Here is a 16,187-nt window from a genome sequence, read left to right as displayed (position 1 = left end):
ACTATAAAATAAATTGCTATAATCAGGGAATCAGCCAATATGCGCGTGCGTGATGTGTGGATGTGTGTCATCAGTGGTGAATACTAGGCAACGTGTCACCCATCCAGTTTTGCACTTTTATGAAGACGTAAAACTAATAAGAGAAAAAACTTTCATGTTTTATATATCAGTCCTGCAGGCTCTGAGGCATAAAATAAGTGAGACAAAGCTGATAGTTTTGCCAATAAATTTCTGAGTTTGCGAGCCACCACACGCTAGCTGGTTTATGACATTTACATGGTGACAAAAGACATCAGTGTTTTACAAACTTTTGGCTAGGGGTCGGTAACAGAAGTTTAGTAATGAAAATTCCTCCGTGTCCAAAGCTTCAGTCAAATAGACAAATGTTTGTCTATTTGTATAACGCTTTATAAGTCACTGAAGACCTCCCAAAGCGCTTTACAATGTGCTTCACACGTAACCATTTACACACTCTCACACACCGGTAGCAGGGTCAGCCACGCAAGGAAACTACCTGCTTATTGGGGGCATTAGGGATTCAGTGTCTTGCCAAAGGACGCTTCAACGTATAACAAAGGGGAGTTGGGAATCAAACCGGCAACCTCCTCATCTCAAGATGAGCGCTCTACCTTCTGTGCTAAATCAAATAAAATCTCAGAGATAAGCCAGGACAGGCTTGACTTTCACCATTAGCTTCAATGATGATAGAAAAGAACTTCTTTTTGGATCTGAATTGGAAAAAAAAGAAAGGAAAATGGATTTTGTCCCAAAATGAAAAATATTTTTGGTGAGTAAAATGGGCTAAATCCCTAAAAAAATAGTGCAGTTTTATGAGGATATTCATGTTTTTTTAATATGTGTCACAGCTGTAGCTGTAGTAAAAAGCCATAAAATAGTTACTGAGGGTTGGATTGATACAAACGTAGGAATATATGTATATGTTTATCCAGATCCATGCAAATCCATGCCCCTGGCTCACACACCAGACTTTCAAATTATAAATATAAATGTAAATGGTCTGCATTCTTATAGCGCTTTTCAAGTCAGTGTCTAGCCCAAGGACACTTTGAAATATAACATGGACGAGCCGGAAATCGAACCTGGGACCTCTTGATCGAACCTGGGACCTCTTGATCCCTCTACCTCCTAAGCTAATACAGCCCTAACTATTAATTCAAATATCCATCCATCCATTATCTGCACTGCTTATCCTCAGTAGGGTTGCGGGGGTCCTGGAGCCCATCCCAGCATACTGAATATAAAAATCTTTAAATAGAATCCATCCTTTTAGCTTTGGAAATTGTAAAAGTACAGTCCTTAATTACACACACAAGTCATAAATCTCTTGGATTTCGTCAGCTGAGGTGAAGCACTTCATCTCGGTGGAAACAAGTGAGCAACTACATGAATTTATATTACCTTACTCTTGTGATAATGTTCTAGCTCCTGAATTATTCAATGCGCCAACTCCATAAGTCATTCTATAACAACATTAGCAGGGAAGCATGTTGTTCTGAAGTCAGAAATGTGCATGTGATTAACCTTGGCCACGGCCTTCTTGTCTATGTGCAGATGTCAGGTGTGTGTGTGCAAAAGGGGACAACTCTAGGAATACCAACACCAGGGACAATAACCCGTGATTGTCGACAATGCATTCACCAGTTCAAACCCAGGGTCTTGCCCTTTATCCTGCTACCTACGTGATATGGTTTACAACTACATTGAAGTTGTATTTTGTATTCTGCAGGACTATTTTTTATAGTATTCCCATAGTATTTTCATCATATTTTACCAGTATGTTTCTAGTACTGCTGTAAATGTATTCTCTATAGCAGGGGTCGGGAACCTTTTTTGCTGAAAGAGCCGAAAAAACCCAAATTTTAAAATCTAATCCTAGGAGAGCCATATGTATATTTTAATACCAAAAACAGCTAAATGGAAGAGGAAAATCAACGAGTTTATAGTATAATAAGACAGAATTTATTTTGAACAACATTGTAAGTTAATAACAAAAACTAACAATTATTTATAATTATAACAATCAACTGGTCTGCAGGCTGAGGTTTTATTCATATCTGTCCATGTTTACTTGCCCGCTCTGCTTGTTCACCGCTGTCTGAGGCCCTCAGGTCAGCAATTTCTTATCTAAATCGAAGAAGACCAACAATATATATATTATAATAAGACTCTGTTATAACACGTTGTTCAAAATAAAATTAAAGGTATTTATTGATAAGAAAAGTACTTCTGACTTACTATTAATGCGACTTTTGGTGTTGCATGGTTTTGCTGATGGCTTTGTAGTCCGGTTGGTAGGTGGTGAGGTTCAGCTTTATGCAGGCGTTTAGGCTTCCATCTTTTAAACGTGATCGCAGGTTGGTTTTGATGTGTTTTAGGTGTGAGAACGACTGTTCGCATGCATACGTAGATCCAAACATGGTCAATACAGCAAGACTCACACGCTGCAGTGTTTTGTACGTGACGGGAAGCGCGTTCCAGGTTTTGACAATCAGCTGGTCTGCGCGCTGAAGTCTGTCCATGTCTGTCCATTTGTGTTTGCCTGCCAGCTCTGCTTGTTCTCGTGCAAGGGTTTCCAAATCTTCATTCAGTGACTTGAACTTATTAACCCACATGTCTGTGGCCTTCAGGTCAGCAACTTCTACTTCAAAATCTCTGACAGAGACATTGGGGATGAAACTCAGGTTTACTTTGTCCAAATCACACTCGTGCGGATGAGTGATGAATTGAAAAAGACTAGTGTGCTCACGAAAGTCCCCAAAGCGTGCTTTGAATGACGTCAGGAGAGAAGATGTGAAAACTGCGAGCTGATGGAGATCAAAATGTTTAGGGGAGTCACTTGCTGTGCACTCATCTTTAAATACTTTCAGTTTTTCAAAGTGTAGTAAACGACCAGTCTCAATATCCGCAGTAAAGATTTCCAGCTTGTTTTGAAATGCAAAGACTGCCTGTTGAAGGGATAAGACTGTATATCCAATGCCTTGCATTTTCACAATGAGATGGTTCAGATGTCCAGTCATGTCCACAAGATAATAAAACTTGAGGAGCCACTCAGTGTCCGCTAGCTGGGGATACTTGATGCCTTTCATTTGAAGAAAAGTCCGTATTTCGCTCAGGCAAGCTGCAAAACGGCTAAGCACCTTCCCTCTTGACAGCCAACGCACATTACTGTGCAAAACAAGACCGGGATAATTATTCTCCACTTCATCCAACAGTGCTTTAAACTGGCGATCGTTTAAAGCTCGGGCAACAATAAAGTTGACCACCCGAATGACCAGTGACATCACGTCATCAAGCTGCTTGTCACACATTTGCGCACAAAGTGCCTCCTGATGTAGAATACAGTGGAAGCTGAGGATGGGTCTGTTCTCCTGCTCACGAAGCAGCGCTACAAATCCTCTGTTTTTCCCCACCATGCACGGAGCACCATCGGTACACAGAAATAAGTTTATCCATTGGTAGATTCTTTTCATTTGCAAACTCCATGAAAGACTTGAATAAATCCTCTCCTCTCGTCGTCCCTTTTAGTGGCAAAACGGCAAGACTTTCCTCACGCAGCGAGTCACCGTCAACATAGCGTGCAATAATACTGAACTGGGATAAATGACTGACATCTGTTGATTCATCCAAAGCGAGGGAAAAAAATTCTGCTGCATTTATGTCATTCACTTGTTTTTTTCTCCACTTGTTTCGACATCATGATGGCACGATCGTGCACAGTTCTTGCTGAAAGAGGCATATCTTTTATCCGTTTGATTATTTTATCTTTATCCTTAAAGTCGTCAAAAAGCTCGTTGGCCACATCAAGCATGAATGATTTGGCATAATCGCCATCTGTAAACGGCTTCCCGCTCCTCACAATTGCTAAAGAACCAGCAAAGCTAGCAGAGTTAAAATCACCTTGTTTGGCCCATACACGGAGCTGCTGCTGACTCGCCTGGACTGTAGAAAGTAGTTCTTGACAGGCCTTCTTTCTCTTGTCTCCCACTGGATATTTCGCTGAAAATGTGGCATGGCGTGTGTCGAAGTGTCTCTTTATATTTGACCGTTTCATCGAGGAAATATTATCATTGCATAAAAGACACACTGCACAACCTGCTCTCTCAATAAAGGCAAATTGCTCTGTCCATTCCTGCTGAAACGTACGGTAATCTTCATCGCTTTTCCTTTTCGTCATCTTGATTAGAAGGGTTCACCCTGCATAAAAAAAGCTAACCAAAAACGAAAGGAAATATTTCTTCTTTGCTTCAAAATGACTTGTGCAGATTGTTGTAAATTATAAATTAAAATTAGACTTTCCGGGTAGCGGACCTTCCCGCTCACCGGAGAACAGATTGGCTCTTAGCTGCGTGCCTGAACGAAAAGTTGCAGGTGAAAATATATATAAATTAAAATGTGTGTATTTATTTATTTATTTTTTGACATGTTTTTTTTTCTGACTTTATTATTATTATTATTTATTTTGCTAAAGTAACATTATTAGTAAAATTTGTTTCGTTCAGAAATTTTCAGAGAGCCAGATGCCGTCATCAAAAGAGCCATATATGGCTCGCGAGCCATAGGTTCCCGACCCCTGCTCTATAGTGTTTCTGTAGTATTTTAGTTGTGTTTTGAAGTATTTTTCTAATTCTACTGTAGATTTATTTTTGTAGTATTTATGTAATAGTATTTTGTGTTATTTCATCAGTATTTTTAGAATATTACTGTTGATGTATTTTTGTAGTATTTCTGTAGTGGTATTTCTGTATTAAAGTATTACAGGAGTGGTTATTTTGTATGTCTGATTTTTTTTCTTTTCAAAATGAAAGCAAAATACAGTATTAAGTCCCTGTTTTGAAGCACTAAAATTGGTATTTAATTTTGTAATATTTTTTGTACATATGTGGTTGTATTTTTTAGTTGACAAAAAAAGAGATATTGGAGACAAAAACTGGCGCCTGTTTTTGTAAGTAGTACTTTACTATATAAAGTCATTATTTTTTGATCATTTTCGTTCGGTGAACCACATTGAAAAGCCTGACGGGCCTCTTGTGAAATTTGCCCACCCCTGTATTACATTGTCACTGGTAAAAAGTAATAAAAAGTCATTTTGTTTTTAGTCACTCTCCCAATACTATTACACAACCTATGTTGGACTGACAAAAACACGTCCCAAAAACTTCAGTGAGACGGGAAAGAAAAAGTGAAAAACTGTGATATTAAGTCGAAAAGGAAATTGTTGCACAATACAAAAATAGTGTATTTTGTAGTGTACGTTGTTTTATCTTTATTTCCGGTATATTTATCTTTACTATCTACATATCTAAATAAATATCTTTGTATTAGTACACGTTTTATTATTATTTTGCAGTTTTAGGATGTCCGCTTATATGCGATGTAGGCTTCTATGTGAGTACTGTACAGTATATATGGTAGTTAAAATTCAGCCAGTACTTTTTTTGTTGCTTATTACCAACACAAAACCAATTCACGAGTGTACATGAGGAAATTTGTTGAATTGTAGCTAAATTATTTCAACAACTATTAACTTTTGTCGTCACCTAAACTTGTTTCATCGAGTGTTCAAGAAAGAATCTACATTTGTCGATCGTGACCAATCCAATGATCACAAGCTATAACAAATTGCCATGTTTCCCCCCCAAAAAGGACAGGCGGAGTGTGTCATGAGCAAAAAACATCTTTTATTTTTATTCTTTGCACTCAATAAAAATACCCCTAAACAATTATGTACAGTTCCTGTAAAACAAGCATATACAATGTCATTCATATTTTGATACTGCCATGGAAAAACTCACACGTTATGAAATTCAGCCTAATTATTGCAAATTACATCAATGTAAAAGTCTCATCTGGAATGATACATTGTGTGGATCAATCTAATATTGCATTTGTATTTAATTATTTCAATAGACGTCTGATAGAGAAGAAATGACCACAATGGGTAATAATTTCGTCTTCCACACATTCTCATAAACAAGGGATGCATTTTCATAACTATAAAAATCTTTATTATAACAAAAAACTGTACACTGTACAAAGATTTGAACACAAACTTACATCTTTTACAAGGAAGATATATTAAGCTTCATTTTACTAGCAGACTCTTGGACCTCAATACATTTGAGTTGATGGGGTACTCAAAAATGCAATATGAAAACAACTGAAATCTTATAAGGCAATCAGCAGCAACCGTTCAAAAAATTAGTGGCGGCTTTACAATAGTTTTCATTCACATTTAAAGTTCACCACCATTTTTTATTTTTTCTGAGTGTGTCAAATAAAAAACAGCATCCGGTGGTGGGTCATCTGAGCCTGCAAGGCATTTCTCTATTGGCCCAAAAAATATCTGAATCATGTGTTTATTGTATTTTGTCCATCAATACCTAAAATAATTTCAAATTGTCTTTCAACTTCCTTTCATTGATTTGCCGTGGCTGCGCTGCTTCCAAATGTGTGCTTTCATATCCAATCATTTAACCAATCACATTTCAGCAATTAGTTGTTGCTAGGCTCAGAAATCTACCCAGAGGCCTTAACAAAGCCTTCTGGAGGCCCTCAAACGTATAACATCAATGTTCGAGAGAGATGTTGGTTTAGCCAATCAGATTCTGAGTTAGCGTCTGAGCGCCTATTAGCGTTTGGCTAGGAGACGGTAATCCACCAAAGCGATTGCCCCAAAACTCGTTAACTTGAGACCGAGTTGCACAAGCAAATATGTTGTTTTTGTTGATTTAATAGCGAAAGGTCGGACAACTCTGAAGCAAACAAGCCTTTTGCAAGAGGAAAAAGTTTTGTCCGCTATTTCAGCCTAAAGGTAAGCTCTTTAGCCCGAGCCAAAGCCTGACCAGAATTTGGGGCCGGGTCAGGCCTAAAATGTCAATCACTACATTCGAGTGGGGCTGAGCTTTCTCTCCCTGAATTCTTCCATTTTTCTTATCCACCCGTCATTGTTTTTCTTTGTCTCTGTTAATACAGTCTTGGTTTTTGTTACAAAAGACAGGCTTTACATTTTGCGCATCCGTGTAGTGTGGGGCCCTACGCATAGCCCCCCTTCCCCACACGCAGTCCTCGTTGCCGGATTCAGAGAACCGGGCGTATGAAAATGATATTTTCACTTCCACTTCGCAAATGACACATCACAAATTCAGACTGAAGCTGAAGGCATAGACGTGAAATGCACGGCTCGTCCCTGCCAATTACAAATTGCAATGAACACAGAGCACAGGATTGTATTTTTGACATTTTTAAGGTCGGGTGTCTGGGACAAATAGATTAAATTACTGTACAAAGCGAAGATAACAATACAACATCAAAATGAGTGTGAGTGCTCTCTTTGTAAATGCATTGCCTTAATTGTTTTTCAAATACACCATTTTATCACATTACTTTTCTCCGTCTAAGAAATTGTGGGTGAGAGCTTCCTATTCTGTTGATTATTTTTCTCAGTTGCTGTCCAGTAACAGTAAATGCCAATTTTCTGAGAAGATATTCTCAAATTGATATTTTAGCATCAAAAGCAAGCCCTCAACCTACATACAAAACCAGTCGGGGTCCAATGGGGGTACATTCCACATTAAATTAAATACATATCTTTTAAAAAACATTTGAATCACTTCCACCTGGTTACGAGTGATATTATTCTATTATACAAAGTATGTACAAACACTTTAAATTATGCAAGAAGGAAAAACAGAAAGGCGGTATTTAGGGATAATTTGTGTGTTTCTAGAAAGAAGTACTCCTTTGGCATGTGTGTGTCAGCGGGAAATCAAACACTCATTTTTGTTGAAATCATGTTAACATCTTGTTTTTGACATTTTCAACTTCCCAACACACATCTGAATAGGAATTCATTTTGAGTTGATCTTTCAAAATCACTTTTTATAACCTTTTGTTCTGATATTTAATGTGACTTCTTGCTAAACCAAAAGGGACACTTCTCCGAGTATTGAAAGGACTTTTCAATCATTGTAGACAGATGCAGATAATTGATTTATGTTGATAATTGTGGTATTATTGTTCAATACTTTTTAATTTCAGGGTTTACCCCGGTGCTTACTAAGCCTGGGAGGCCTCCAAGCTTCTACTGCAGTCCAAAAACCATCATTACGTGGACTTTTGAAAGCCCAAAAAGACCAAACTACATGTGTAAAACTCATGGCCCTGCGGGCTAAATGTGGCCTGCCACACAATTTGATGTGACTCGCGAGAGCTTAAAACGTCTAAGTGACTAAAAATAAACAGATCAAACGAGTGCTTTGACCAAAAACTCAATTTCCCATAATGCTTGTCAACTACAATATCCACATAGTGACGGCTCGACATCACTACACGCCTGTATTATCATATCAATGCCAACGAGTGGAATTGAGAGTGAATTATACTAAAAATGTTTAAGAAGATTTTGTTATTAATAAAGTGACACCTCTACATACGAGGTTTTTCCGTTCCTGGGACAAGCTCGAATCTAGAATAGTTTGTATCTTGAGAGAATGTTCCTAATTCAAAACAACTGAAAACCAGTTAGTTTGTTCCTGGACTTCCAAAAGGAATTTTTTTGCTCCAAAATATCTTGTATTGAAAATTTGGTTTAGCTCGTATGTAAAGGTAACGCTGTATTTATTTATAACATGTTATGCTGTATATATGTAAGGACATTGAATTATAAATTTTATTACGTTAAAAAATGGAAAAGTTACATTTATATTACTTTACCAATATAAATCACGCTGAATTAGGCTCAAGTCATCCCTGTCACCAGGCTTACCAAGTTTTCCGGGAGAAACCCTGATTCAGTTGATGGAATTTTAAAAGCACGTGTTTTCCTATAAAACTGAGTGTAAGCGCAAGCTTCCTTCCAGTGAGTCGTCACTGTACAATCAATCACACTTCAGTTTGCTGCTGCGACTCAGTGATGATAGTTACTCCTCGTCGCAGTTCATCAATACTGTGAAAATTGCTGCCGTGTTCATTGTCGCCCGGCCCGCCAGTGGCAGACACATCTGATCCTGAAGACAGCCGCAAAACCAGAGACGCAGAGTCACAACAGTCCCCGGTTTTTGAGGCGACCCTACCGGCCGGGGTACTCAAGTCCCCTTGCGCTACCTCCCCTGTTGGAAGGTGATGGGGAGGTAGGTATTGACTTGGGTGAAACTGAGGCCTGCCGTGCGGGTGCCTAGTTCCACTTATTGTGTTCTCCTGGGAAAGGTTCGCAGTTGGCACCGTAGTGGGTTCCGCATAGTCTTCTTCACTGGGTAGCAGAGGTGGCAACTGGTCTTGGATAAATAACTCCTCCTCATGGGGGAGTGGGTAGTCGCTGTCAACGTCACCCCCCCCGAGATAGTAGTCGGACTCTAACTCTCGAGCGCTTCCGCCGAGTTGTGTCGCTGTGCCCACTGCGATTCCTTCCAGGGGAGGCTCGTAGGGTGGCGCCTCTTCAATGTCTGAGAGTTTGGTGCTAGGCATCCAGTCTGACGTGTCCCAGTGATATGCTGGAGAACAGAAAAATACATGGTTACTGAGATGTTGTAAAGTGGAATTTCCACGTGGAATAGTCTTTACTGCAAAAAGCCATGTAGTACACCTGCAGTGTTTCCCATACAAAGTTTCTGGTGGATCGCCAGGGTTTAATTGGTTCCGCCAGAGTCTCATAAACTTGTATAAATAAAAATATCTAATTGTTTAATTTACCGTATCACCAATATGAGTATTACTTTTAATTCAATTCAAAACTCGTTGCGATGATTCTCTCAGTTTCTCAGCAGATTGTTTTTTTTTTTTGCATTAAACTGTCTCAATTAACATGCTTTATGGGTGTGGCTTGTTTGCCGTGGCATTGCCTTTCATAAATAGTGTATTTATGATGCAATTGTTTTCAAGGGCACACATTCCTTCTTAGTTGTGCTCTAAAAATGCATCTGATGGATGGTTTTGAATTTAAAAAGTACAAAACTTTCTTCTGGGGAGCATGCCGCCGGACATCTCCAGAAATTCCACCTGCCAGGGGTCTCAAAATATTCTATGGGAAACACTGAGCCTTTGGTATTTGGAAAGTGTGTCACACTCAATTACAAAGCGAGCACTTGCACAGGAACAATTTTAGTTTCATCACTACTAGAGCATGCGCACAAGAAGCCATTCAGGGGAAATCATACATGCTTAGATTTATGGAAAATGCATGGCATCCGACAGACAACTGACATTGTTTGGCATGTTACAAAAACATTCAAAATTAGTAAAATTGTCCTTTTGATACTGTCAAACCCGATCTCCTCAAACAGTGATGATTGGCTCTGGGGCCCGATCCAGACTTTCTGTTCTGAGGTGAGCCGGATAGGTAAAAGAATCTCATCTCCAAATTTTAAGCTTTGTTTTTCCCCGTATCATGCTTTATAAATTAGTGTACATTAGTAACCTAACCTAAATATTATAATCACAAATGACAAGTGAGCTTTTCTTGACACAATACATGTATTTACAAACAATGGGGAAAAAAAGATTTACATGTTAACAGTTGAGTAAATGCAGTTTTACATCCGAACCAACTCACCACACTATACAAACTCAACAATCCCTCCTAACAGCTGGAGAGAACATTTGGTTTGCATTTAGCACACTAAAAACTTTGACATTTTTGTTGTTTAATACTCTTGCATCCATTCAATATGGTTGGTGTAAAGTGTAAAGAAGAGGCAAGCCGTTTCTTTTGAAACATAAGAGGAATAAGAAAGCTTGAAAATGGTTAGATCGCTTTATTTCGGCCACTCTCTAACACAGAGGAGGACCTCTTGAAGCTTGTCTTCCAAAATTAAGTTACACCTAAATTTATTTATCTTTACAGAGCATATAATTTTTTAGTACAAAATAATCCAAGTCAATTATGCAAGCATTAAACATACTTATATAAACCTTAAACATACAAAATATAGCACTGAAGCAACTTATGAACAAATCTAACTCACGAACGATCGTCCGGAACATATCTCGTTCTGCATATCATTGTCACTATCGGCCGATCATGTTGCTCTTATTTGATTTTCACACCCTTTGTGGTGGATCTGCTTTTGTAATCAAGAAAAAGGAAAAAGAAAGGGTTTGGGGGAGGGCCTTTTGGAAAAGGTTAAACTTATTTATCTGAAGGCTTATCTCCCTGTCCTCCTTAAGTTCAACATCTATCAATGTCTTTTCTTCTTATTTTGGTTGTTTGATAAAGTTTAAACTTTAACAAATGTTTTCTGAGTAGATTGGACAATTATGAAGATAGTTTTTATAAGGACAGTCATAGAATGCATGTTATTGTGGATTTTCATGTCAAAAACAGAAAAAACTTAAATTTCAAGAAAAATCAGGAATATTCCCAGAAGAGGTTAATTCATGTAATGTTTGAAAAAGTTTTTCTATTTGGTTACAGGTGTATTTTAGGTTGTATGTAAACCCTGAGCCAAAAATGGTTGTGAAAGGGATAATCATTTTTTCCCTACTGGACACAAGTCTGAAGAAAACCAAGCTCCCAACAAAATATCAAGGTAAGTGCAAGCTATTGTCCTGCCAGTATTGAATGTCTCGCTTTTGTAACCATGCTCCGTAAAGGTCTGAAAACAATCCTATTCACCAATTCAGTTGGGTTAGTGTAAACTATTTATTTTACAATTACAGTATAAACAGTGCTAAGCGAAAGTATTGGCCCCCCATTGCCACATTTCAGGAATCAAGATGGATGGAGCCAAATACAGGGCGATTCTGGCAAAAAATCTGTTGGAGTTTGCAAGAGACCTGAGAATGGGGCACAGGTTCAACTTCCAATAGTGCAACAACCCTAAAAATAAAGCATCATCTACAATTGAATGGTTAAAACTAACAATATAGAGGAGTTAGAATGACCAAGCTAAGTCCAGACCTAAATCCTATAAAGCATTTGTGGAAAGTTAAGGAACTTCAGCTGTTTTGTAAGGAAGAATGAGCAAATACTTGTTTCAAGATGTGTAAAACCTATGAAAAAGCAAAAGGAGGTTGTACAAAGTATTAAATCAATGCCCACTTTAATATTTTTTTTTTGATAGCACAATATGTTGAATACATTTGTTTTTTTCACTATTGTCTCACAAGTTGTTGAGTCTTAGAAAATATGTACGAGTATTTATCTAAAAGTTTGACGCCTCAAATTTGGCAGTGTGTCCAAAAGTTCTTAGAGGACCATATGCAAGGCACTGTATCAGATCTCTTAACCACCTGGGTCGTCGGGGACCTACTAAGGATGCAGCTCTCTCCACTGCTGACGGTTATTGGCCTGAGTTGGGTTGTTGGCACCAGTCCAATCCTTGATAACAGTGTATATATTATCTTTATACTGTATTTTTACTATTGCTGTTTAGCCAGCCGAACAAAAAGACTGACGGGCCGTCTGTGTCCCACGGGCTATGATTTGCTATTCCCTCCTTTAACATTATGTGGTTCATCTTAATTAACTAAAATATGTACACTTTGTGCCAAATCACACTAGTCTCCAGTGTTCATATTAAACATACAACCGATTCAGTTTTTGCTGTTAGCAGAGCTTATCCCAAAAATGTTTTTTTTTTTTTTCACTCTTTAAACGATCTTCCTAAAAACTTAAGTCTGAAAGAAATTGTGATTCAAACATGATAATGATAGTATGTCTTTTGAGTCCTTATTAGGAAAAAAACTGAAAAATGGAAAAACTGTGCAGTCCAGATTGCACATTAAATTCAATGCATACCTGAAAGAAAGAAATGTTTCAACCAAAGGACAACCTAGCATGGACTTATGTAACTGAACAATGGAGAAAACCGTGAGGGCGGATGGGGAATCAAACAATAACAAAAGCATGCATCAAAACACACTGCAAATTCCACCAATATGGACATTTGCATCATCAAATTTTCATCACAATCATTAGTCCAGTGGAAAAGGACAATAGATGCAGCAGCTGGGATAAAGACACAAGCAAGGAGGGCGTGAGAAAGGTACAAGGATGACAGGCAAGTCATTGTCCTTTGCCGTCATTCCACGAAGCTGCGGGAGGAAGTAGTCGATCGCTGATGAAATGCATATATACCTCAATGAAAAAAGACCATTTTGGGCACTATCAAATCAAATACAAGGAGTAGACTAATTTCAACAGTTACTGCCTGGCTGCAGCAAAACTGTTTTTACTTATTTAATTTTAGGATAAAGGGTGAGCGCTTTTGGTTGTTGCTGGTGCCCTAATTCAAGCAAGTGAATCAGCAGTGCCATGTGGTGCCAAAGTCCCACTATTGCACCATAAGTGCTTGCCCTGTCTTGGAGGAGAGGTAAGATCTAATGCCAAAGCCTGAGAACGAACTGAATTTCAGGCCCGGTTGGGCCTAAAATAGAATTAATTTTGCTCGAGTCCAGCGGGGCCCTTCTCTCTTGCTGACTTATATTATTTCTATTATCCTCATTGTTCTTTCTATAAAAAGTCTGACAATGATGAAAAAGTGTTGGTTAATGTAACCTCTGCAGATACCGAAATATAAAAGATGTCTTGTTTTTTTTAGATTTCGTTACTACCTCTCCTCCTCCCTACAGAATCACCTTTATTACCACCATTGCATTGTTACAAGATTATGGTTGCACTCTAGTAGGCAAAAATATACAATGTAAGGACTCATAAAAATAAAAAACGTTTTTACAAATAAAATGTAAAATTTGAGTATGCTTCGGGCTTAGTTCTGCAAATCAGGTTAATCGGTGGGGCTTGGCCTGGGTCTGGCTTTAATATCAGTGGGCCTGGGTTAGCTCAGGCTGGCTTATTTAGGCCCAATCTTACCTTTGACTTAGACTGGCAAGAATTAATAAAGTCATCACAGAGGACTCCACTTTGGTCGAGTGAAAATGCTAGCCTGCCTTTAGTTTGTATGTAAAAAAAAAGAATGAAATAAATTGAAAGTAATTCTGCTTATTGCATTTTGCCAGGAGTAAAAGCTTGTCTTGATAACAACCCATTGAAATATGAATGTGAATTTGCCAACAAGTTGAAGTCTACTCCTTGCAGATTGATCAATATACTACATACAGCTAGACAGACAGGTGGAATTTGTCACCTCTGTTGTAGTTTTGGCCTTGGTCCATCACTGACACTGTAATTTTTCAGAATAACGAAGAGGTTAGAACCATTTGTACACATGGGGTTAGATTGTTGCATGATACAGTGGGAGAGTCTGAAACCATTTTTAGCATTGCTGCTTTCAATAATAAAGATAATAATAATAGAGTGTCCCAAAAAAATGTATACACATTTTAACGGCTGATAACTTAATTATTTACTATTTCTTAATGGACTGAACCAATTGAACTGATGGCAACATGACTTTGAAGAAAGGAGATCTATTCTAAAACGCTACTGGAAGTATGAAAACGCAGTAGAGGCACAAATATAATATACAAGGGGGTTTACATAGGACTATGAACACAATTTACTATCACTTTAATCAGAGAAAGATCGGAAGCTGGTAAAACTGTTTAAGGGCAGGTTTGTCAAAGTCCAGCCCGCGGGCCGCCTGTTTGATACCCCAGATTAAGAGGCACAGACAGACAAAACATGCTGACTACAAAAGCTAACTGGAAACGAACGTTGTAAAAAGTTGAGGCAACTGTTTTATTGGCCCAGCAGCGCTTTTTCACGAGGCCTACATGTCAAAAGTAAATGCAACAAAGGCGAGCTACGAGGTCGAGACGCTGATCGCCAAGCACTGCAAACCTTTCACTGAATTTATGTAAGACTGTTCAAAAAAAATGCCAGGCTGAATAGTACGCCCTCACACATTTTCAGCTTACCGAATGTGACCCACTTTCTGAAATGTTTGGATACCTCTGGTTGAGGGTGTCCATATTTACATAGCACCACGTACATCGACAAGATTACTCGAAACGTTTTAACAAAGGTCAAGAAAGTTTTTGCGGTATGCTAGTAGTAAGGTAGGCATTTTAAAATCATTTGTTTATCGCATCCTGAAACGTCAAAGGAGAAGGTAAATTCCAAGATTCAGAGTTTGTTCACCTTTTCCATGTCCAAATTGATTTTGCAATTTCTTCAGTACCGTTAGAAAAAAGAAAAACAGTGTGTCTCATGTATTTTGCAATCATCAATCCCTGTAAACAAGATTTTTCAAGGATTTCAAGCACCTGTATGAACACCGAAGAGTGGTCCATGCTCTTAATGACAATGATCCAGGTTGAAGAGTACAGTACTGCAAGTGGTACGTGGAACGTTGTAATCAAGAAACACATTCCCATAAAGATTGTGATATATTGAGGCCACATTAAGATTACCGTAAATTCCGGACTATAGAGTGCACCTGATTCTAAGCCGCACTCACAACTTTCTGAGTGATTTGATAATTTTTTACTTACACAAGCCGCACCTATGTATAAGCCGCAGGTTGCAAGTCTAACCCAGGTTAGAGTGTAAGATCCACAATTGTAACTTCAAAGAAAGTACACAATTTCGGATCCACAGTTGACATCACAAATAAAAAATGATTACCCGTAATTAAGATATGATCCAGACTTGTAACGTCGGGGTCTCGTTGAAAGTAATCCAAGGAAACAAAATATATATTTCCAAAGTTAAGGGTGGGAAAAATATATATTCACTAATGTCCGCTGCGACAACAGACAGATTTACCGGTAACTCAGCTTTACCACGTTTCCCATCAGCCCGCGTTTGCTCCGCCCCTTATTTTTGATTCGTCCGTAGAACACATAACAGAATAAATCTCTAAAATAAATACATTAAAAAAATATAGTTGCAAATACATATTATACATGGTTACACATATTTACGAAGAAAGACGGTACACCGAGAGAGTTTTCAAAGCTTTAATAATAATAATATAACTTTCATCCCAAACCGTGCCTTTGAAAGGTACCAAAACGCTAGTAGGATCACGCTCGCATTGTATCATACATACGTGTAAGGAAAAAGCATCCCGTAAATATGAAATCCACAGTAGATCGTCTTCTACTTCCTTCTCACAACTATTGCCATCAAGGGCGTTTATCTCAGTATCGGAACGTAGCTTAACTTTACAGAAAATAAATGCAATTGCAGTCTTTCTTGGCTGCTATCTGATCTCAATCTTACCTTTTAAACCCCTGCGCTGCTCTTGGCGGTTTGAAAAAATCCA

General features: G+C 38.3%; 1 protein-coding gene and 1 long non-coding RNA gene across 3 annotated transcripts in view; both read right to left on the bottom strand.

Moving 5' to 3' along the window:
• Positions 1-2,046: 2,046 nt before the first annotated feature.
• Positions 2,047-2,829, bottom strand: LOC148357676 (uncharacterized). The gene is made up of 2 exons (XR_015851525.1): positions 2,257-2,829; positions 2,047-2,145 (listed from the first exon to the last, which is right to left on the bottom strand). It is a non-coding gene; the product is annotated as an uncharacterized LOC148357676 (long non-coding RNA).
• A 2,848-nt stretch (positions 2,830-5,677) lies between these two features.
• fat3a (FAT atypical cadherin 3a) overlaps positions 5,678-16,187 on the bottom strand; it is a 228,471-nt gene continuing 217,961 nt past the window's right edge. For both annotated transcript variants that reach the window (XM_088346268.1, XM_088346269.1), the window contains 2 exons: positions 14,103-14,138; positions 5,678-9,509 (listed from right to left, as the gene is read on the bottom strand). In XM_088346268.1, the coding sequence (XP_088202394.1) occupies positions 8,902-9,509; positions 14,103-14,138 (644 nt within the window). In that variant the 3' untranslated portion in view covers positions 5,678-8,901. The remainder of the gene's footprint in view (positions 9,510-14,102; positions 14,139-16,187) is intronic.

The sequence above is a fragment of the Urocampus carinirostris genome, chromosome 10 (assembly GCF_059441175.1).
Source record: "Urocampus carinirostris isolate Australia breed hairy pipefish chromosome 10, RoL_Ucar_1.0, whole genome shotgun sequence".
In the NCBI taxonomy this organism is placed as follows: domain Eukaryota; kingdom Metazoa; phylum Chordata; class Actinopteri; order Syngnathiformes; family Syngnathidae; genus Urocampus; species Urocampus carinirostris.
Note: the sequence above shows the minus strand (reverse complement) of the source record. Positions and strands in the feature narration are given on the sequence as shown.